A 23,681-nucleotide genomic window follows, 5' to 3' on the forward strand; every position below is an offset into this window, starting at 1 on the left:
GTTTATTGCTGGCAGTGCTGCTCAAGGCCCGTCTGAAGGCAGATGTTTACATCCAAGTGCTGATAATTGATTGTCGGCTTTGCTTTTAACATCAAGATGTGAAGCTTATGTTATATACAGGGAGCTAAATGCGTACTAGTACAGTGTGTCTGCTTCTCCACATCATTCAAATCCTTCAAAGACTCTTAATATCACAGCCTCACTCAAATAATACAGTCACCTTGGTCCGTGTTTTTTTTACAGGGGGTGTTTAAATCTCTCGACTTTGCTGAGATTATTATCTCAAGGGAAATCAGCAGACACATTTATTTTGATTAGCTCTCAGCACAAAGAAGCAGCAAGAACCTTGAAGTTTTCAGGGCAAACGTTAATACTTTCAATTTACTCTTTGGTTTCCGCCTGTCTTTCGACTCGGCGACATTTATGTAGTCCGACTAAACCGATAGAAAAGACACTAAGCTGCTGTTGTGTGTTTTTCCTCTCGGAGGCCATCATTCACTCCCTCCATAAGAACCGCCTCTCAAATCAGGACTTGAATGAGCCGCAGCCACATTTTCTTGGGGACGTAATTATTCTTGAACGAGCTGCCATCAATGTCAAAACCATATGCACCCCCCCCCTGTCACATCCCCTTGCCAGGGGGCTTTCACAGAGGGAGGAAAAAAAGCAGCAAAGATGGCAGCCCCGTTCTTCTGCTCAGGCAAAAAAGGTCACGGCGGAGATAAATGAATGTGTGCATTGGCTCGAATCGCTCGGGTTGATAAATCACAGCCGAAAATGAGAGTAAGTGCTTCTCTTCCCACAGCAAATGCAATTATGGAGATGCGTACTGCAAACCAAAACACCTAAACATGCGCAAAGACAAACACGGCGCGAGGCGTGATGGATGGCCGCAGTCATTTGGGTTTAAGGCAGGATGTTCCTCTCTCAATTTGCTCTCCAATCTGCATACCCAGTCTGCACACACTCCTCTCTTGTTGAGAGACATTAAGCGTCAGAGAGCTTAGTTTTACTCACAGCTTCCATTCTCCTCATTCTTTTGCCGACTAACTCCTTGACCCCCCTCGGTAAGAGAACATAATGGGATGCAGTTCCTGGGATTTAATTATGAGCCCGAGGAAAGGATTTGAGTCGGGGTATTGTTTAGCTCATGCAAAGTTAGCCTCTGTTCTACTCGTTCACAGCATCACAGCTGAAGAGCTACTTCACCCGCTGATGTCAGTTAGCCGTTAACGTCAGTGGGTGAGCGCTGTGCAGAACTTGCTATTTAATCACAAAAATGTGCAACGTGTATGGAGATATTTGAGATAAACCGGAGAAGGAATTTGTGCACATCAGTGCCGAGTCAAAGTGAAAAGAAAATTCTGCAAAAGTCTGCAATTTCCTGCATGAAAGTGTCGGTGCTCGAGACAACAAAAAACATATATTTGCTCTTTTGCTTCAGATTTTTATTTATTTTTGGTCCTATTCAGAAGTCAAGCTCGGAGCTGTATTTGTGTGAATTTGAGCCCTTCTCTAAATCCTTGAAAATATTAGCCTCCCACTCTCGTTGAGATTATTGTTATGTTTCCCGTTGGACTCCCGGTCACAAAATCAGTCCAGTCCAAAATGGATAATAGTAATGTTTGTGTAGCGTTGGTCTCCATTCCCTTGAACCAGAAAGCCGTTATTAAATGTCACTCTGTCATTGTCACAGGGACGAGGTGGCGCGGTAATCACTGTGGTGCGACTACGAATCGCCCCGTGTTCGGCGCCAACGGCAAACCGTTTGGCTCGGCGCCGCTCGCCGGAATTAGACTACAGTGTGTTTCCAGCCTCGCTGACATTTACAGCTGACATTTTTAATATCTGAAAACGCTCCAGCATTCGGGACGGTCGCCCAGGAATCCCACGCGAGAGATCGCGTCCGAGATCCAGCTTTTTTTGAGGTGTGAAGGATCCGATTGGGACAGAACTTTCATATTTCTCCGGTTCCTCTTCTCCCTCACACTTCGCTGCCTTTCCACCACTTCCTGTTAGCGGTATGTGTGTGAGCAGATACATTGTGTTGTGTAGTCGACGGGTGTGCGCGTGACTCGCTGTTGCCTTCACGTCTGGCCGCCTGCCTCGTCGTTGGACTGCATATCAAACAGGCTGCGCTTTAGGGGCTGAGTTTGTGAGTTGGCGTGGGGATGGGGAGGTTAGCGAGTAATTTCCTGACTCAGAAGCTCCCTCCTGGAAGATTTCCTCTCCTCCTCATCCTCCCATTCTTCAGCACAATCCTATTCAACACACACTCTCCCGACTCCCATTGACCTCAGCCGGCGAGGCAAACAAGCAAAGTGTGCAGTGGCGGCACAAAGAGACCAGAACCGAGCTGCTCCACCTCATTGGTTGATGGTAGTGCAGCGATAGGAGCAAAGATAAGCCATTCTGAGCGGGATAACGCCGGAGCGGTCCACGAGCGACAACATAAAGAGTGATTCAGAAAAGGGGGGCCTCAAGGCCGAGGCTCATGAGGCTTAGACACATAATGAGTATTAGCAGAGGCAGGGGGGGGCATTGATTTACTGTGGGAATCCATGGCGGAGGTGTGCAGAATGTGCACACACGCTTACACCAAAGACTCGCTCATAAATATGCAAATGCACAAACCGTAGATGGGACGTGAACATATATGCACACATGCAAATGTGCAGACACGACGCTCTGGGGGTCACAGAGGAAGAGAAGGGCAACAACTTACTCCTGCACAGAGACAGGCTCGGCACCAGCCTTTATGCTAAGCATCAAGTCAGACCAGGAGGTTGATAGATACGCTGGAAACTGGTCATTACAGTTTGTTCTGTCGGACATTTTTTTTTTTTTTTAAATAACTTACACAGATAAGATGGAAGTACATTAAGAATTGCCTTATACATAACGACATGCCAATGATTTAGTCTACGGATGGACAATGCAGGCCAACCAACCCTAGCATACAGGGAGCAAAGGTGAGTAAGGGCCTTAAGATTTGTTATGAACCTCAATGCTCCATGGTGCACAGTATCCACGGAGTGAAGACATTGAGAAGATGCATGCATGTATAAAACATCACCATAATCAATCACAGACGTAAAAGTAGCAGCAACAAAAGAAAAGCAAGACTTATTTCTGAAATAGAAACCCAGCCTCACCTTCAACTTCTTCACAAGTTGCTGAATGTCATCAATTAAGAATCCCAAGTATATTTATATGACGACACAGACTCAATCACATTGCCCTGAAATGTAATTATAGCTGGAAGGTTCAGTGGCTTTTTCTTTGAGTTTGAAAACATCATCAGTTTTGTTTTGTCAGGATTCCAGATTAATTTCAACTCATACAAAGTGTGTTGAACAGTATCAAAGGCTTTTTGCAACTGAAAGAGAGCCTGATTCTGTGTAGGAGCAGAGCAGTAGATAACAGTATCACCTGCATAAAAGTGAACATTTGCATTTGGCACGTTTTGACCGATACTGTTTATATAAATTGTGAATAAAAGTGGTCCTAGGACCGAACCCTGAGGCACACCCTTCATTACTTTAAGAGAGTAATGAAGGGTGTGCCTGGACACACTGGGATCTGTTTGATAAATAATTGTCAAACCAACAGACAGTTTGTTCTGACAGTCCAATAGTAAGAAGTCTATGCTTCATTATTGCATGATCGACAGTGTCAAAAGCCTTGGACAAGTCAATAAAAAGGGCTGCACAGTGGTGCTTGTTGTCCAAAGATTCAATAAAATTGTTTACTACCTTTAATGCTGCTGTGGTTGTACTATGTTGTTTTCTAAAGCCTAAAATATTGTTTGAGATTAAAAACTCCTTAAATTGTTCAATCACGAGGGATTCTAGTGTCTTAGCTAAAACAGACAGTTTGGCCTGTAATTGTTTAAAAGTGTGGGGTCTCCTCGTTTAACAGGGGAAGAACAAAGGCAGACTTCCATATAAGGGAAATTTCGTTTGAGACAAAGGTGAGATTAAAAAAGATATGCTGAAGGGGGTGCGATAAAATCAGCAGCTAACTTTAAAAAATATGGTTCTAGGTTGTCCGGACCTGCTGGTTTTCCTGTGTCTCAAGGTTTGAGGGCTTCGTGCACCTCGGGGACAGTAATGGCCTTAAAACTGAAGGACAGTTTCCTCAATACCAAAACAAGCAGGGGATTTCTCATGTAGATGGTTTAGAGTGTCAAACAGGGAACCCGAGGCAATGAAGGTCTCATTAAAACAGTCAAGCATTATGGCTTTGTCAGAGATGTCATTTGAGTCCTTGACAATGCAAGGGGGAAGCTCAATACCATTCCTATTTCCAGATTGCACAGTACGATGCCACACAAATGCATTTTGGGATATCCCTTTGCTCTCAGCTTCAGCTTTTCTTTTAGTTCTAATTCCTTTGTTAAGAACAGACTCACAATACTAATTTGATTGCCATCCTGCATTAACTCTCGGGCCTTGAGCTTAATAACTTCCCTTCTATTTGTACTCTATTTGAAGCTGTTTATCCCAGTTGAGTTAATTGGACTAATTAGAAGGCAACAGTGTGGGAAAAGTGGATGTTTTTAGTCACAAGACCTGATTATGATAAACAAATTGTGTACACACCTTTTGTCTGTGTATCGTTTCATAGCCACAAGGCCTCTGAGAAGTGTGTGTCCACTTCTTAAGTCAAGTGCAAACATGTTGTCAGCATCAGGACCAGATTATCCAAACTGCTCCATTTCAGCATCACTTAGCAAGACAATCCTGATATGTTGCTGCCAGCTCTGAAACCCACGATTGTATTTATTTTTTTGCTACAAAGGCTTCAAGAGCTCAGGATAGATTGACACTCTAATGTATGCCATGTACCGTTTGGTCGAGTACTTACATTGAAAACACCACTCGGCGCTCTCCTCCTCTATGAATAATAAGAAGAACTCAACGAAAACTGTGTTTCCTATTCACGGCGGCGCCTCGTCGGCTGGGACGAGAACATCGAGACCACTTGAAGAAACACCGTCGCAAACAGAAGCCTTTATGTTCGTGTTCATCACTGAAATAACGTTGATTTTTCGGGTTTTGGAGCGGCTACTCGAAGTGAACGGGAGTTAAACGTGTATTTAAGCGCCGTTGTTTGTAAGTAGTTTGCAGCTCCTAAACGCAGGGCCTCTGAAAAGTCGTTCCTCGGGGGTGACGAAGGTCATCTGTTGGGTAACCCGTCTGGAGGCTGCCGCCGTATAGTGTCTGCAAACACGGATGCTCCTGGGCTGTTTTTTTTTCTCATTAGAGCGAATGTCGATTACTGGAATGATAGCCTCGTCTGCTGTAATTGACCCGTTGCTTCAAATTGATACCATCTGTCTTCATACGGATGTAATGACCTTGTAATAAATCGGCAGTTTATTGCATTAACCCCGACTCTGCGTGACGAGGGAGGGTCGGAATGGATCAAGGGGGCTGACATTCGGTCGTTCAAAGTTGGGCCGGGGAACTTTCTGCAAATGGCGTGTGACCTTAGTACAGAATATAGCAGGGATGTAAATGGCAATTCTTCCCATAAACCACACAGCAATAATGTCTTGACCTTATAACAATAAGTCGTCTGCGTGTGTGTGTGTGTGTGTGTGTGTGTGTGTTCGCGTCCTCAGAGTCAGGACGGACGCTTCGAAGTCCGCGGCCGTCACGGGAAGTCGGTGTTGACCATCAGCGGCGTGCGGCTCACGGACCTGGGCCGGTTTGACTGCGAGGCCCTGAGCAGGATCGGAGGTCATCAGAAGAGCATGTTCCTGGACATCGAGTGTGAGTATGCTGAGGCCCCGCACACGCACACGCACACGCACACGCACACGGGTGTCTCCGATCATTCCTGCTCATTAGGCGCCTCATTAGAAGACACCTGTGTGCATCTGAACTATCTGGCAACTTGATGTATTTCTGGAAAAGGCAAATAACTGCATTTGCTATCAATTAATTAGGTCAAAAAAATACATCTGAGGGAGGGAAGTAATTTTTTTCACTGTCAAAGAACCAAAAGAAACAACATTTTTGCCAAAGTTCTGCTCATAAATATTTTTCTTGTAAAAGTTCGACTTCAATCTTGAGTTTTTTCCTGGAATATTCTCTTCCCACGCTTTGTGTTGTTTTACCTGCAATGTCACGCTTACATATCATTTTTCTTTAAGTTGAGCGAGTAGATGTTGTTATGTATTGCAAGGTGAAATGTTCAAGCAATTAGACGCGTAGCGCTGTCTTTGAGCAAAATAAATAAGACCCTTACTTACGGGCCCCCGGTGGCCTGACATAACCCCGCCGACTCCTCCACACTCTGCATTTCCATTAGCGCTATCAGATCCCTCATGTGGGAATGAAACCCGTTCACGCATTTAAGCAGTGGAATCAGCAACGTGGAAGGAAACACGTGCGGCCCTGCAGTCTTGTTCCGAGTTCAAAGGTTCAGCCGTTCTTAGTTCTAACAATTCTTCTCTCGCCGCGGCTGTTTTTCTTTTCTGACGATCGTTATGTTATCATAAACAACAACGCGCCCCCTCACCACACACGCAGCCTTCAGAAGGGGTTAATTACTGAGAGGATGCATGCGTCGCCTTTCCGTTTCCCCCCCGCTGACAGCTCCCCTACATCCCCGTGAGCGCACCCATCGCTCAGCGCGGGTTGTTTGGGGCCGGCTATCCCCTGCTTAATGAGCTCTGAAGTAAAGATCTCCATTTTGGCCTCGGAATTATTAGGTTCATTATGAGAACGGCTGTGTTGCCTCGAGGAAACCAATGGAACGAGTTTTTTTGGGAGCGTTATTTCCACCTTGAAGCTCGGAGGAACAACAAGAGAGAGGGCAGACAAACAGACAGATATCCTCTGAGAGGCAGTGAGGTAAAAAATAAAAAACAATTCTGCATCTTTGTTGTCATGTGGAAAACAATGTCCTCCTCCTCTGGCTGAGGTGACTTTAAGGTTCATGCATCCCCCGTTTTGCATAGTAGTACAGGAAAAAGTTGAATGAAATCGTCGCGGAGAAAGAAAAAAGAAAAACAAACATACACGCACACACTCTCCCTCCTCGAAGCAAAAGTTGCTGTCACAAGCTGACAACTTGCTCTGCAGAAAGACAGCCTGAGCCAGCCGTTGCCACCGAACTAATGAACTCATTTACTAAGTCACTGCAGGCTGCGGGGGGATAGCGCGTCCTCGGCTGTGACAGAGAGCCGGGCATCAATCTCTTTAATGGAATCCTGCGAGCGAGCATACAACAACCGTTATGCCTCTCTGACTGGGCCGAAAGAAATGCTCACGACACAGCCCGCAATAGTCCATTACTGCCCTTCCTGTTTGCTTGGGCTTCTGTGGTCGCATCCTTTTTTTTTTACTCTCGGGGAGATGATCATAGCGGAGATGCCCCCTCCAGCACGCGGTGGCTTCAATTAAGTTTTAAGTCTTGCTTTTTTTTCCTGAAAACATTGCAGAGGGAGTTTGGGAAGCCGACATGAAATGCTTTTTTCTCCTCCCTTTGAGGAATTTGTGGGTTAAGCCTCGGCAAGTCATTTGATGTCTTTGATCATGCAGCACAGCTTCTCACCTTTTTGATTTGAGCTTTTTAATTGGCTGCCACAAATTCCTGGCACACCAGCAATTACTCTTTTAGCAATTTATGTCTTGGTTTAGCGCAAAAAGAAGCAGATTTAATATACACATCAGGCAAGTGTGAGAGATATTATCTCTTTTTTTTCGTTTTTGGGACAGATATACCAAAGTTCCTGAACAACCAGACCATCTTCTACTCGTGGGAGGGGAACCCGGTGAACATAAGCTGCGATGTGATATCCAACCCTCCCGCCACCATGCTGTGGAGGAGAGAGCGCTTCACCATCTCCGCCGAGGGATCCGCCAACACGCGGGTGCACAGCGCCGACGGCAAGTCCGTGCTGGAGGTGGGTCCGAGTCCGGGGCTGCAAATAACCTTTTAGTGCCGAAATCTGGACTTTGTCACGCCGTTTAGCTGCAGGCGAAACAACGGAAAAGACCGGAGACAAGCTCCAGTATCTGGGAAGCATTTCAGAGACGGAGAGAAGATGTTCCCAGTAATTTAGCCTTCTGCCAACCTTAGCCGCGGCCGTGAGCCTTTGGCTATGATTAGCAGGAGCTAAACTAATAGCAGCATCTCTGAAACGCTTTGCTGATATTGTAGGACTGTCCGCCTCCCCTTTTTTGGGTTGCTATGCACTTGGAGGCAGAAGTTGCCAATGCTGGAATAGCAACTTCTGCAGGATAACATCCAAATATGTAAACGCCCTCAGCTTCTCTTTACTATGCTGTGTAAACATCCATCATGCAGGGGTCGGCCCATTTGGTCCCGTCGGTAAATGTTTGGTACATTTTCATTGTACACACAGTCATGTGACCCATCGCTATTGTGAAAATATTGACAGGTGCGGCGTTAAATGTGATTCTTGTCTTCTGTGAGCATCACAAAAGAAATCCATTCCCCTCCATTGTTCAGGGGTGGAAACACATATCTCATAACCACGGACAATGCAAATCCAAACTCGACATTATCAATAGAGGGGATGATTTGTTTCTGCTTCTAGGTGACTCCAATGTCCGACAGGGACTTTGGCCGCTACAACTGCACGGCCAGGAACAACATCGGAGTTCGATACCAGGAGTTCATTCTGGCCCAGGCAGGTGAGTGTGCAGGATGGCCGCTATTGTTTGGCCCCTTTACCTCATCTAATAAGATTGGTGGCTTCATTTAAAATCCAGAATGTGTGTGGTCAGGGGTCCCACACCTTTTTTTGAATCACTGCTCTCATAATACCTCTGACTGTTTAACCCTCTACCGCTTTACTAATGGTAATAGCTTTATTTGCAATTCTCAGGAAGATAAATTCCACGACTACACCCAACCTCTATTCAGCCTCGCCTAATCTCAAATAGTGCCAGCTGATTTACCATACCCCTCGCTATTTACTGAAGTACCCCCTAATTTACGGTAGCGCAGGCTAATACACAGCAGTGCAGTCCAATTATCTTTAGTGCAGATTGAATTGCTCTAGCAAAGGAGGAAAGTCGTGAGCAAAAAGGCTGACCTAATACGTAGTCTTGCAGGAAAAATTGTGTTTTGGAAGTTTTTCTGACAGAAATACGCAAACACAGGGAAACACACACACACATGTAGTTTAAGTGTAAAGAAGTGATGACTCCTTGCAGTTTCCACTGGAGATTATAAACTCAAACTCTGAGTAAAGAAACACTGTTCTTCATGTTGCAACGATGCCTCCAAAGTGATAGAATCACTGTGTGTTGGTTTGCGGCTGTAATAAGTCCGACACCGCAAACTGACCTAAATTGTGGTTTCCTGGTATTGTAGCCATGTCTATATTTAGTTGTAGAAGGCACACAGTGCAGCATTGGAAGTGCATTCATCTTCAGTGAGAAAATGCATTTATTGTTGTTATCATTGTCCAAAGGTCAAAGTCTATGTATGCTATATATATATATATATATATATATATATATATATATATATATATATATATATATATATATAGTTCTGAAGCTGTGACCCTCATTGTTTTCTCCTTTTCAGACGTTCCTTCAAATCCGTACTCGGTACGTCTCTCGGCGGTTTCCCAGCGCCTGGCGACCGTCACCTTCATGAAGCCCGACTCGCATGGCGGCGTCCCCATCAGCTACTACCTGGTCCAGTACAAGGAGGTCGGCTCGCAGGAATGGAGTTACGTCAAGTCCCACAGCATCCAGAGTGAGTGGCGATCATATGCATGTTATAGCCTAAAGACCTTTGCAGCTGAATATGTATTTATTTCCTCATGTTATCTGCGTCTTAAACTGTTTAATACAGTCCATGCAGTCCTTTACATTACTGATATTTAGCCTCTATTTAGCAGATTCTTGACACTGGCTTGAGCTGAGCATTTTGGTCAAAGTTCAAGGTCACAAAGTTGAGACTTTCCAAATCACTCTGCATGTAAATTTACACTACTTTCTTCTGAAGACATAGTCCCTGTGAACTTATTATTTTTAAACACATTTTATACGTAAATTGCACCCATTCCCATCTTCAAACAATTCTACAATGGGTCCTTCACTTTTGAGAAACAAGAATATATAGAATTTCTTCACTTCCCAGCGAGGTCCTGCCTCGACATGGCAGATTAGCATCCCACCAGATCGAACACCAATCACACGCGAGTAGAGGGCCGTATCCCATGATCCGCCATGCGACCCTTCAAAGCCTCGGCCCTGAGAGGTTGTCGGGTCTCGACGGACCATGAACGCCTCATGGGTGAGAGTGCCAGAGCACGGCGCCTCCTCTCCGTATGCTTTACGACTTTAAATTGATTCCTGGGCCCGCTGTTGGCGAGAACACCATGAGGTGAAGGATGGATGGATGGATGGATGGGTGGATGGGAAGGTAGAGGACTAACGGTTGTTTGATAAGCAGCACAGACCAGCCTGAAGGGCTTATCGCTAATATCCCTCATTTCAGAGTCAATTACAATATGTAGATGCAGTGAGGTGAATACTAAACCACAGGTAGCACTTTTAACAGTAAAGAAGAAGAAAAAAAGAGGAAGTAGAGCAGAACTGGACCAAAAAAGTTGTTAATTTGCTGCCTGTTTATTTAAATCTTTCAGTGTATTCACGTTTTTTAAATGGAGTATTGAAATAGTGACTAATTACAAAGCAGTAAGTGGCATCATATAGTCATAGAAGCCACTTCAGATACCCTCAACAGAAAATCATTACACAATATAATGAGATGCTTGGACTTGTTTCATTTGAATGCTTTTGCCCAAATTGAAATGTCTGCTTATAGCCTGGTAAGTAACCTAGCACCGCTGCAAATTGCAGAATTTGTTTTCAGTTCCAGGACTAAAGAACTGCAAAAGCACCTATTACCATTCAAGTGTTTAATTTGTGCAGACTGAGAAAAACAACAACTTTTTACTCAAGCTCATTACACTGCCGGCTCTCTGCTGCCATTCTGAGTGGTGAAGGTTATGTAAATAGACTCTAGTGACTGTCGGATTTTAATGGGAATCTGCAATGCGGTGCGATAATGAGACTTCCTGTTTTCTTCAATAATCAATATAGGTCACAGTATGAATGCAGCAGAATCCGCTATAGTTCTTATAGTTCTTATGCAGAACATGGTGAAAAGTAAGTAAGTAGCCCAGAACAATGAGTTTGTGCAAATGTGGGCCAATGAAAAAACAAAGACTGGAGCCAATGCCACATATTTGATACAAGACTGTTTCAGCACCTTGGACAGCACCGCACCGGCACAACAACAAAGAAAGTAATTATTGTTGATTGTATAACCTTTCCTTATTTAATAGGCTTTTGGGGATTTTTGGTTAACGCATATTTATATATAATTGGGGGAAAAAGTATTCAGATGAGTCAAAAGCATGTAGATACTCAAACATCTCATTATGTGATCGTTAAAACTCTCATTAAGGTGTCGGGACAGTTCACCCCAGTGGTGGAGGAGGTGTTTGAGGCCGGACCAGTTGAGTAAACTGGGAAACCCATAAATGACGCACTCTGCCAGCTACCTGATTGATGGTGCACCACATTTCCAGGTGACATGAACTCTGCTCCCGTCTCTCTCTCCAGCGACCGTGGTGCTGACGGCGCTGGAGCCCAACACGACGTACGAGGTCCGAGTGGCAGCTGTCAACGGGAAAGGTCGGGGAGAGTTCAGCCACACGGAGAGCTTCCAGACTATTCCCATCCGTGAGTCCGCCGTCCTCGGTTCCTCCCCACACACGCTGCTCGTTCCCTGTCACATCCTTCATAATAAGAGCTGAAGATGCTGCGATGTGCCCCAAAAGGGATCCTCAGAACGATCCTAACAGCCACTTCCATATGTCCCCGGTCGTAATCACTTTTAATCATCTCCACAATGGCTTTATAGCAATTGGACCGGGTTTATTGTTCATTATCGGCACACCGCTATGCCGGTGATCAGCGTGGTGTCGTATGTTTTATGAAATGGGACGGGAAGCGCACATAAAACAGCCATGGAAATGTATGTGGATTAATGTGAGGGAGATATTTGTGTGCTCTGATTTCATAAAATGAAATACAGTGTGTGAAAGAAATGCAAAATATATTAAAAGTTTCAGTGATATGAATCCAGATTATTGGAGGCTGGAAAAGATCCCCTCAAATCTGTGTCTTGATGTAAAAGCGTTGAAAAATAATAATATACTGCAGGGGTTTTTATAGCATTTAAAGCATTTTATTTATTCTGGCATCCTGGCACAGCAGGATTGCAGTAAATCTCGACGAGGCCATAGAAAAGTATTTCCACCGTTAATATTAAACAGCATCTACTGAGAATGAATGTTAGAAAGAAGACCTAATTATCAAAATACAGTGAATAATAAGAACCTCCAGTCAACATTAGTTATAGCCAGGCAGTGGGAGTTGCCTCATAATATGAATTTAATTTATCTTCAAACCTTCTCTCTCCTTGTACTGCATCCGTATCGCATATCTCACACTGCCACCTGCACACACACACACACACACACACTCCCGCAGAACAAACACACAAAGACGTATTGTTTGGCGTGTCCCGCAGGAGAGCCGAGTCCGCCGGCGGTCCACGGGCAGAGAGGAATGGGCAAGGCCTACAGGCTGGGGCTGGTCAAGCAGGACGACGGAGGGATGCCCATCGTGGAGTATATAGTCAAGTACAAGACGGTGAGTGTTCCCAACATGGAGGCCTGTGACCAGTCTGCATAACTCCCAAGACCAGTTTGAGTTGATGTAGATATGTAGACGTCTATAATTCTAAATGTCCCCCGACACTGAATAAAATTAGCCGCTAGTTACCGTCCGACTTAGAGGAAGGTTTTTCTTGTGCACACGGCTCCGAATGACCTCTTTCTTTGTGTTTGACACTGTAGCGATAGAGAATGTGAAACTGAAGAATGTTCGCCTTGAGAATCTCCGATGTTTCTGTCTTAATCCACGTTTTAAAAGAGTACACAAGCTGTCGGAGGTCACTCGTCCGTTTCGGTGTTTTGTGTGTGGAGAAAGCAGCTTAAACATACGAGATAAGGGCGAGCGACGGGCAGGAAGCGGAATAGATGGCACCCGCACCAAAAAAAGCTCTCGACGGGACTAAGTGGATTTGCCCGCGTCGCCGCTTGTCCGTCTCATTGAGAAAAGTGACGGCGAGTTTAAACTGGCGGCGGCGGCGGCGGATGAAAACGCGCCGTGGAAAAGAAGGTCAGGAGGTCTCAGCGAGGCCGAGCAGCGAGCCAGAGCGTCACACCCGAGGAATCACACGTCTGGCACCCGCATGAAGGATGGAGGCAGATTAGACTTGAACACACACACACACACACACACACACACACACATCATATTCACCTGGCAATCCAGACAAACGTTAAATACATTCTCTCTCCTCGAAACATCGGGAGGAAGTGATGCCAAGGGGGCGAGGATGGTGAGCACACAGAAGATCTGGCACATTAGCTTTTGGCCGCACTCTTCAGGAAGGGAGGAAGGGAGGAAGGAAGGGAAGAAGGAAGGGAGGAAGGAAGAGAAAAAGATGAAGCTACAAAGGAACAGAAAGATATCCGGGAACCTGTGTGAACTTGATTAAAAACAGAGGATTACCTTTTTTCTTTTTTTTTTAAAGCTATTCAAGCGCATCATTGTGGGCGTTTCACAACTGCAACTCCATTTCTTAACTCTCTGATTAAAAAAAACACACAAATGGTGAACCTTGTTAAAGCACTTCCTCTGCTCTCCTTTGATGCTCGCAAACATAAATAAAATGAAACATTGATTAAAGGTGTAATTTATTCAAGCGTGCGACGCATTTCTTTTACATGTCCCTCTCCTCTATCCTCCCCCCCCCGTCCCCCGTCCTCTCAGGATAAGGAGGAGCAGTGGATGACCAAGCTGGTGCCGGGAGCCAATGATTTCGCGATGCTGCAGCCGCTGCAGTGGAACACGAGATATGAAGTGGAAATCACGGCGCGCAACGTCAAGGGCCTGTCGGAGCCCACCTTCTACCAGTTCTTCATGCCGCAGAAACCCGACATTACAGGTAAAAGCGGGAGAAAAAGCTTATAATTTGCCTTTCTAATACATCCACTTTTCCTTTACTTGCCTTTTGAAAGCCCCCAAGAACGTTTCTGAACTCGTTGTGTTCCGCGGCGTGTTGTTCTGGTAAAGAGCGATAACAAAAGCAAAAGAGCAAGATGTACCAGTCGAGATAAAGCCTCAAAGCGCAGCGGACCTCATCGGCCGGCGCGTTGCTTTCTGGACAAATCGAGGCTGCTGTCGGTGCAGAAATCGATGCTGCAATGGGTTTCTCCCTGTATGACTGTTGAATGCCATTTCAGCCCGAGAGACCGGAATGAAGCGTTTTCCTTTCAAAAGCTGCAAAACGTTATTGTAGCCGCACTAAAATAGAACTAGTTATCCGCAAGGTCAAGTCAAAGTGAAGAACCCGAGCAACGCCATTAGCCTCGCTGTCTGAAAGTACCGCAATAACATATTAAAGCCACAGAGCTGCTCTCGGACACGTCCTTGGTTGCAGCATTTAATCTTGTGCATTTTCACCACAAAGATCTCGACTCTCCCGTGAAGAGTAAACGTCCACACCTGTTCAAACAAACGGCACAAGCGCTGCATTCACGCCGGAGTTCCCGCCAAAGAAACCCAAACAGACGGAGTGTGAAAAACGCCCTGGGGCTGCAGCTTTCTTCATTAAAATATCATTCTCGTCTTCACATTGTGCTCCTCCCGCGTGGCTCGTGCGGCTCCTTTTCCTCGTTTAAAAGACCAACAACGAGCAGACGGTCAAATAAGCCAGAAACACAAACACGGACGCCTCTTTTTCAAGGGACTCATGCCGAGGTAATGCCTCTGCGCTCCTGGAGCCCTGTGCCTAATGTTCTGGAGAAGAAGAAACAAAGCCCGGGTGTGCAGGAAGCGTTTCTTGTTTTCCCAGGCCTCTCCGGGCCATTTGGGCTAACGTGCGCGCAGGAATGCAAACAGAGGCTTTTGAAATGTGCAGCACGGTTAAAGGCACAGGCAATGTTGTGCACACCTCCCTCCTGCAGCCCTGCCGCTCACGGGTTAGCACTTGGAGCCGGTTAGCACGTCCGTTTGTGTGTGCAGCTTTTCAAAAAGAAAAACAAGAGCGGGGAAACGCCGAGCGCCAGGCGGGTCACTCGGACCGACTGTTCCTTCTTGTTAGCTAACGGCGGCGCGGGAAAGAGAGAGGGCTCAGGGGGGAGAACAGAGGGAAACAGTTTTTTCCTCTTAAGAGGAGCTTTTCGGCCGTGAAGGCGACAGAGTCTAAATCTGTCGGAGCCACTGGCTCGTTTCCTCAAACTTCCCCCCAACTTTTCCGGCTCACGCGGGACGCTGCAATTACTCCTTTTTCCAAACCGCCGCCCAATTCCACGGCCTTACACCGTTTCACACAGCGTTTTCATTTAGCAAAGGCGGTTTTAGTGTTTCGCCGTCTAAAACGACAACAGTTTATTTATATAATCTTGGAAAGTTGAGCAGGTTAAACAGAGAAAAATCAGCTCCGCTGAATCAAATTGGGTATCGAGGAAGTCTGGCGAGCTCAATCAACAATATTAGATGTGAGATACGTGCCAATCCCAACCGCGGTCTGTCTTTCCACTTCTTTACCCTCCCACACACTGTACTCACACTCAATAAAAGAAGCCTCTCCTTGTTTTGGGTTTTTTCTCGACACAGAAAATATATCCACACCACATCGGTGTATTCGTGCTCCCTCTATGTATTATGCATCCTGCAACAGGCTGGATAGCCTTCCTCCCTCTTCTGCTCACAGAGAATCCTTTAAGAAAAAATGACATTCATTGCAACACTGCTCTTGGTTCCTTTTGAATTTGCTCTTCTTCCTTTGTGCCTTCTTCTTCTTCTTCTTCTTCTTCTTCTTCTTCTTCTTCTTCTTCTTCTTCTTCTTCTTCCCTCTTTTCAAATCAAAGTTTTCTTTTCACCTCTTAAATCGCCGCTCTGTCCTACTGCCCGTTTTCTCAATTACAACCCCGTGTCTCCGGCGCCGCATGTTCTGCCGCGTCGACCCTTTCACGTCGCTCCGATTCGCTGATGAAGAGACTTTTTTTGTCTTGGGATTTCCTTCCAACGTTATAGTCGGACTGGGACTTTGCCATTAAGCAACGTTGGCAACCGCCCTAATGGCTGCTAGAACTGATGGCCGGAGCATGAAGCCGTATTGTTAAATTATTAGGACGCTCCGGTGCTTAGTGTTAAGGAATATTGAGGATAATCATGAAGAGGAAACCTTGAAAGGTTCTCAGCGGCATAAAGAGCTCAACGACTTTTGTCTCCTGAGACACTGGGGCAGTAATGGAAGAACTGGGAATGACAACAGGTGGATTTACAGTTTTCACGACTGGGTAGTTAAAACTATAATAATCAATAATTTTGTATGAAGTAGCATAAGCCCTTCCTGAAGCAGAGGAAAAAACAGGTCTTTAATACCGGTTGTGGAAGATAAAGTGTACTTCATTCCAGTAACGAGGTACTTAACTTGAATATAAAACTTTATTTGTCTCATCTTCCGGCCGTTGTATTTTATTTTTCTGACAGCTTGTGGTCACAGCACATGCGATCAAATCAAATACTATATATAAATATAATCATATTAATGTCGATTAAACTATCCCTCTGATGATAATCACGTCTATTTAGGTCAAATTGATCGCAATAGGCGGATTATTATTATACATTTTCTTTTGTTTCTTCATTTTTCATGCAGATTTCCATCCATATCCAATGAATACAAAGGGATGAAACGGACCGCTTTTGCTTTTTTTACTGCATTATACTGCCTGTTCCCAGCTCTGGTCTCAAGACACAGTACATAATACTCATAATACTTCTTGCGGGGACAGTTTTACTCGAGTACTTCTCCTGACGACGTCCTCAATCCGGGAACAAGTGGGACCGAGTCCTGGTCCAGTCCGCTGTGTTGAGGCTGCTGAATGTTTCTTGGCAGTGAACAAAAAAAAAAAATCTTGATTTAAACAGGCGTCACAGTGTCGGAGGAGCGTTGCAATAATTTCCATCAAAGCACTTGAAGGAATAATGTAAAAGAGTGGAACTTTTCCTGGAAGCGATGCCAGCAAATCAAATGGGAATTGGGTCCTTTCATTGCCGTCCATTACATTAATCATTTCCCTCTTCATGTGTCTTGAATGAACGCCGTTATTATTTTTAAAGCAGTGGAATGAAAGAGAATCCGTGACAACCACCTCTGTTGTTCAGACTATTATCTTCATCGCTCATCCTCCATCTACCGGGCAACCTTTTGATTTTATTATTATGACACTGAACACCTTGCATGGATTTTCCCGTAGCTGAATAAATTACCCGTGACCTCGCAGAGTCGGGGTGCGTGTCGATCAAATATCTGATATTCATAAGAGGAGAGAGGAGAATATATTTAGAGGTGAGCACTACAATAAAGCAGCTAAATGGTGTTTACCGAGTCCAGCAAACAGTCTTTATGGATCCGCTTTAGTGGAGATGAGAAATATCTTTGTGAATATAATCAGTTCGCTCAGAATCTGGAGCATCCATATTCTCAGATTAAAGCAGCAAATATGGACTGAAGATGACATAAATGACATTGTTTTAATCGTTTTAAACGTGTGAGTAAACACGTCTCCTATAACTTAGGCTGCGACAATGCGCTACACGAGCGGCGGGGATGTTTACATGTTTGCTCACTCATTTATTCATCGAACAAAGGATCGCGTTTCCGAGGGAGCGTATTTAACAGCGGATAGCGTCGTCCTCAGCTATGTAAATATTTGATCATAAGCAAGACGCGCAGGCAGAGAGAGGGTTTCCCGCGGAGACGGAGTTTAGTTTTTTACTCAATCCTGAGCTTCAGTCAGTCGTCTTGAGGCTCTGTCGTCTCGTGGACATTATGAGCAGCATTAATATATAATGACACCATTTTTCTGTCACTGATCCCTCTAAAAAATATTTATTGTTTTCGTGATAATTCTGAAAGAGGTGTTTGCTGAATCAAAGGAAATGTTGGTTTTATTTGAGGATGCCCATGTCTATAATGATTTATAAACTTATACTTATAATGTGTTTATATCTACTTACAGCACAGTAGAATTCATACATATTCATAATCCGGTACAGTAATAATAAAAACCAGATTATGAAGCATTTGTATTAATTTATAAGGTCAAGTATCACTCTGATATTGTTTTATTGCACGGATCATAGGGTATTATAATTCCCATAGCCACTGCTTTGGCTATTTTTAAGCGGTTTTGCTCATCATGTCACAACACAAGTCAACCTAAATATGTCGATGGTGCACAAAAGTAAATATCATGAAGCTGTGATGAGTGTCAATAAAGAAGTTTAGAGAAAGACTTTGGGAAGAGTCTGCAGAGACCTTGTTGAGCGTGTACTTTTTTAATATTATCTCACCGAAAGCACAGCCTGAAGGACAAAGTGAAACAATGAAAAATACATTCAAATAACACTAATAACTTTTTTAAAGAGCTTCTCTGTGCTGCCGGCTCTTCTCTTCTCTACGTTATGAACCGAAAGAACGGAAAGTTTCTTTCTAATATTCTCTTTTGGGCTCCAGTCAATTTTTGGAGGCAACAAAATCTGTTGATTATCTGTGTTTTAATAGTTCATATTAGGGGTCGTGCAGCACTGCGATTAACTTTTTTTATTCAAGTTCTGTTCCGGTATTTACATCTGAGGCTTTTAAACTTGAAGTCCAACTCCAGAGATGGAGGTAGAGACACTCCTGGAATAAGTTGTAACCTCGGCAATTACAAAAGAGTGGTGCACATCTCTTTGAAGTCTTTTTGGGGTTGATAGTTAAGCATGTGCATGTTCGCTTTTTGCATTTCCTCTCCGCTGGCTCTGGAGTGCTCTTGAGTCACATCAAGGCTTTCCTTCAGGGGGAAACGGACACGAGGAAGGACTCTCCTTCAAAACCCAGCTCGGATTTAATGATTACATTTGACTCTCCGAGGGCCTCCTCAAGAAACTAACTTTCCCTTCAACACTCCGGAGCACTTTCGGAAAAAAAAGAATCCTCACTCGCGTCAGCCAATGATTATGTTTGTCCCCTCAGACAGATTAGCGCCCGCCGCCTTCCCAATCAATGAGCGGCCGTTGGGTCGTCATCAATCGAGGTCGCCTCCTCTCAGATCCATCACCGCTCGGGCCTAATGAGTTTGCGTTGTCAAAGTGAGATGTGTATGAATGGCTTTTGGGTGCTAGCAATTGGGTAAAACCGCTAATGGGCCTATATATCAACGAGTAATCAGAAGAAGTCGGTAAAAGGGTTAATAGAGCGGGGAAATAAGAATGAATGGAGTTGGAGAGTTTGGGAAAAGTCGAGAAAATGGGAGAGTCTTGTCTTCCAAGGAGATCCATGACAGCTAAACGCTGCATCCGCGCAACAATATTAAGCTACTACCTCACACTGGAAGTTCAGAAGCACGCTGCACCTTCTCTGGCCCCAACATACCGGATGAATTGAGTCCAATATTGTGCCGTAACCCTGAATGCTCTTGGAATGAATCTTGAATCAACGCCTTCAGAGTCTCTGCACTCACAATTACTCCATTTTTAATACAACAGCAGGTAGCATCAAACAGCACCCCCAGGCAAGGTGGAACTCAAACAATAACCACAGTTATGGTGCTGTAAATGCCAATTACATTTTCCAATTGGACTAATAATGACATAATAAACTGAGGGAAAAGTAACTAAGGCTGCGCTATCATGCAGAAATAATTGCAACTGAGCATATTGTATGCAAACTGGACAGCTGCGATGAAAGCAATGAAACTTCATACAAAAAAAACTTATTTTAATTACAGCCAAACAAGACTTTGACAAGGTGGAATCAGAGACTATGTAGCGGGTAAGAAAATGGAATTATACCTATTTTTACTTGCTTGTAGATTTAAATTGAGGATAACACCTGCCTTTGAATTTAAAAAATATATATATATATTTAGTTTTATAAAGAAAATCAGGGCAGCTTTTGCCCCCAAGCGGCTGCTGGCCGTTCATCATGTGACCTGTGGGTCATCACAGGAGGAAGGCCCGAGTGCAGGTGATTATTCAGGGCGAGCCGAGAGCAGCAAATGACCTCATTCCTTCTCTTTACACTTTCCCTTTAAATCAGCCGCGGACATGTGTGGCCACATGAGTAAATACAGGACATGATCACGACTTTATTGTTTGTATTCAACCTTTTTTTTATGTGTATTCTCTTGTGCTTGCTCTTGTTTCTTCTTCCCTGAACAGGGACAGTTCTTGGAAGGCACCTTGGCTGTTCACTTAGAAAACAGTTTGACTCGTTTCATCCCTGTTTATTAAATTTAGAAGCTAAGCCGCTTGTCGTGCCTTAAGTCCTTGTGTAGAGATCTGAGCAGCTTCACGGAGGAAGGGAGGAATCTTTTTGCTTTTTTTTATTCACAAAATAATCGTAGGCTTCATTACCAAAGGGAGTCCAAACAATATTGGAGCATTTACTCTAAATACGTTAAATTCCTTTCCCCTTTATCCAGTCACAAAGTCACAAAGACACCGTGGCCCCCCGACAGGCAAGTTTAAATACTTCTACTTTAGAAACAGAAGCACATTTTTATTTATATTTGTTATTAAGAAATGCTGCTCCTGCCCTGATTCTTCTAAAGAAGAAGAATGTGTCTGTACAGGGACGTAAAGTCAGTCGGACTTTAAGTAAAAAAAAGTTCTAATATCACTGTTTATTACATTTCCTTTAATAAACACCATTTCCCATCAGCCCCCAGATCGCGGCCCATGCGTGTCACCCATTGTCAGTGGCGTTCGATACGTCCATGTCGATATAAACTGAGGTGACCGTCCTTTGTGTTTTATTTGTATTCCACCATGAATCTGTTCTTCTTTAAATGATGTCTAAGCGCAGGGTGTCGTGTAATAAAGCGGCTAACGGGCGTTTAGCGCATCAATCCAGCCTCAAACTGTCAGGCAGCCGCTAAGCCCTTTGGAGTAATACTCCTTATCGGATGAAAGTCTGATGTTTATGGATTTCACTCTTTCAGAGTTTTGACACTTTAATAAAACATCTTCATCCGGGCTCTCCTTAATACGTCAGACGTTCCTTCCAGTTTTCAATTTAAGAGTAAATGCATTTTCACTTTTTTATGATCACATCAAAAACTTTAGTATCACAGCATTTTATGTTGTTTTTGTGTATAGTACAATAATTGCGTTGAATATTATTATTTCGACGAGGGCTTTTATGAGATGTAGAAATGTAAACAGCGATATGAAGGCTTAAGGGCACCGATGAAGACGAGGGGACCGGATTAGTATTCTCTTTGTCTGCGATGCTTCGGGGGAGCTGGAGAGGTGTTGTTTACCGCCTCTGAATCCGTGGCTTCAGCCGCCAAATTAACCCGGATAAACTTTCAAGAGGTGAGATGCAGAACTAGCCCGTGGCGGTTCGGGGAAATATTGATCCGGCCTGCGAGTTTCAAATCCCACAGCCACGGCTTCGCGGGAATGAAAGGAAGAAAAAACGCAAAGTGTTTTAATTAGAGTTCCTTTTGCCACGAGGTTCCCTCGCTCCGCTTGTCTCCCTGTGCTTTGACTCGCTGCCAGTCTGCGGTCTCAGCTCTAAGTCGAGAACAAAGTCGCTGACACGAGACCCATTTGGGTTGTGACACGCGGTGACAGCTTGCAATGCGGAGCAGCCGAGTCTTTGGAAGTGTGTTGTTGTGGCTCCGTGCATCCGGCACACTGGAAAACTGGAGCTGTGAGTTTTAATTTGAGGACGTATCAATGCCGGTGTTTCATTTCAAGTCCAATGTGCTGGATCGGACGGCTTCAAGGACAGGAAACTCCTGAATACCTGTGCCGCTGTCCAAATGTTTGGAGATTATATTCTTAAAGAGACACTCAACTGATTATACACATAAAGATCAGCCTTGTAAAATATAATATAATGTCTTTTTTTTAACACATAAACTGGGGGAAAGACACAGACATTTCCTAGACAGATGCAGTCAAATGAAAGACTGTTGAGGTGCATTGTGGGGAATGTAGGACCCAACGTTCTTGGAGCTTTTTAGTGCCTAAAAGTCAGTTATCTTTGGCTCCTGCACACCTTTTGACCCGTTTTCTTTCAGTCCGTCTCTGGAATCTCTTCTAATTCAGTGGAAGTGCATTCAAGGAACGCTTCGCCCTCACAACAACCGCCTAGATTACATTATTACATATTACATTTCATTTTAGCTGACGCTTTTATCCAAAGCGAGTTACATGTTTTTGCTCTATACACGTAGACACAGCAACAGGGAGAATTAGGGGTTAAGTGCTCAAGGACACATTGACATGGACTAGCATAGCCTCCAACCCTCTGATTGAAAGACGGGCATGCTAACCACTGAGCCACAGTCGCCTAGATATCAATAACTCATCCCGCGTTACCTTGAATTCTTGAGGAATACTTAGTTTTCATGCCACAAAAGACAGAGAAGTCTTGACGAATTGAAGTAAATCACACAACATTCAGGCTTGAATGTATTTGGGAACGTGTGAGAAAGAAAGAACAAAAAAAGCAAACATCTTCTGTATTCAGCTCACTGCCTTGCAGCACATTAGGGGTCTTTTTTAACTCGGCGGTGCGAGACTCCACTGCCCGGCCGTCTCTCCGGCTGCTCGCACTTTTCATATCGATGTTTGATCCTCCTTTTAACTCGCAGGCTGCTGGACGCCCGCGTACGAGCCTCCTTAAGTAGGAAAGTTCATTCTCGCTCACTCCTGCGTCGCTGATTACTCCTGGCAAGGTCTGACCTCCAGCTGTCAGCGCCGACGCTACGCTGGATGCTCAGTTTGCTCAACCCCAGGATCACTTAAGGGCACAACTCCATTCAGCCGTTCCCACCGGGAGCCTCTCTTTGCTGCACTGCCTTCATTCTCTCATTACTTTCAATTGAATGCGGGCCCTGCCGCTTGTTCCCGACCGAGCCCAGAGCTCGCCGTGTGTGTTTCTTCTTCTGCTCTGATTGAAGGCATTTTTAACTTTTAGCTGAAGATACTAACTTTGCTTTCCACGTGAATGTGTTTAGTGCTGCGAGCTACGGAATAAGAGGCATCAGTATGGTGATGCTGACGCCGGCTGCTTTGAAATACAGCTGAAGAGTGCACGCAACTTCTTGCACCTGTGGAAACCAGAGGTGCTTGGCGATGATGGAGAGTGAAGACGCGGCGCTCGAGGGTCAATACAGAAGAAAAACTATTTCAATCAGTAGTTTCAAGCCAAGAAAATGCTCAGAGGTTGTGCTAAAACAAATAAAGCACCAAGTAAAGCCTTTTCCACCTGTTCCAGCTCTTCTTTTAATCGTTTATTTAAGTCTCGGAACCTTTTATTCCATTGAATGCATGTAAAAAAAAAGCCTGTGAGTCTGAAATTCCGTTTGTTTTGAAGAAGATTTGGCGGATTCACGCTAATAATCAAGACGCTCCACAGAGGATTGCCCGGAGTCCATCCGTTGTGGATCAGGACTCATCTAGAAGTTGGAACCCGTCCAACTGGCAAGCGGAGGAATTCATTGACCTTCAAGTGGTCTTCAA

General features: G+C 44.6%; 1 protein-coding gene across 1 annotated transcript in view; it reads left to right on the forward strand.

Moving 5' to 3' along the window:
• Nucleotides 1-23,681, forward strand: part of ncam2 (neural cell adhesion molecule 2) — a gene marked incomplete at both ends in the record, with an annotated part of 216,418 nt that overhangs the window by 184,719 nt on the left and 8,018 nt on the right. The window contains 7 exons of the mRNA XM_079236580.1: nt 5,630-5,780; nt 7,734-7,921; nt 8,579-8,675; nt 9,580-9,753; nt 11,634-11,753; nt 12,607-12,728; nt 13,917-14,091. Coding sequence (XP_079092706.1) covers nt 5,630-5,780; nt 7,734-7,921; nt 8,579-8,675; nt 9,580-9,753; nt 11,634-11,753; nt 12,607-12,728; nt 13,917-14,091 — 1,027 coding nt within the window. The remainder of the gene's footprint in view (nt 1-5,629; nt 5,781-7,733; nt 7,922-8,578; nt 8,676-9,579; nt 9,754-11,633; nt 11,754-12,606; nt 12,729-13,916; nt 14,092-23,681) is intronic.

This window comes from Taurulus bubalis, assembly GCF_910589615.1.
Source record: "Taurulus bubalis genome assembly, chromosome: 21".
NCBI classification, from domain to species: domain Eukaryota; kingdom Metazoa; phylum Chordata; class Actinopteri; order Perciformes; family Cottidae; genus Taurulus; species Taurulus bubalis.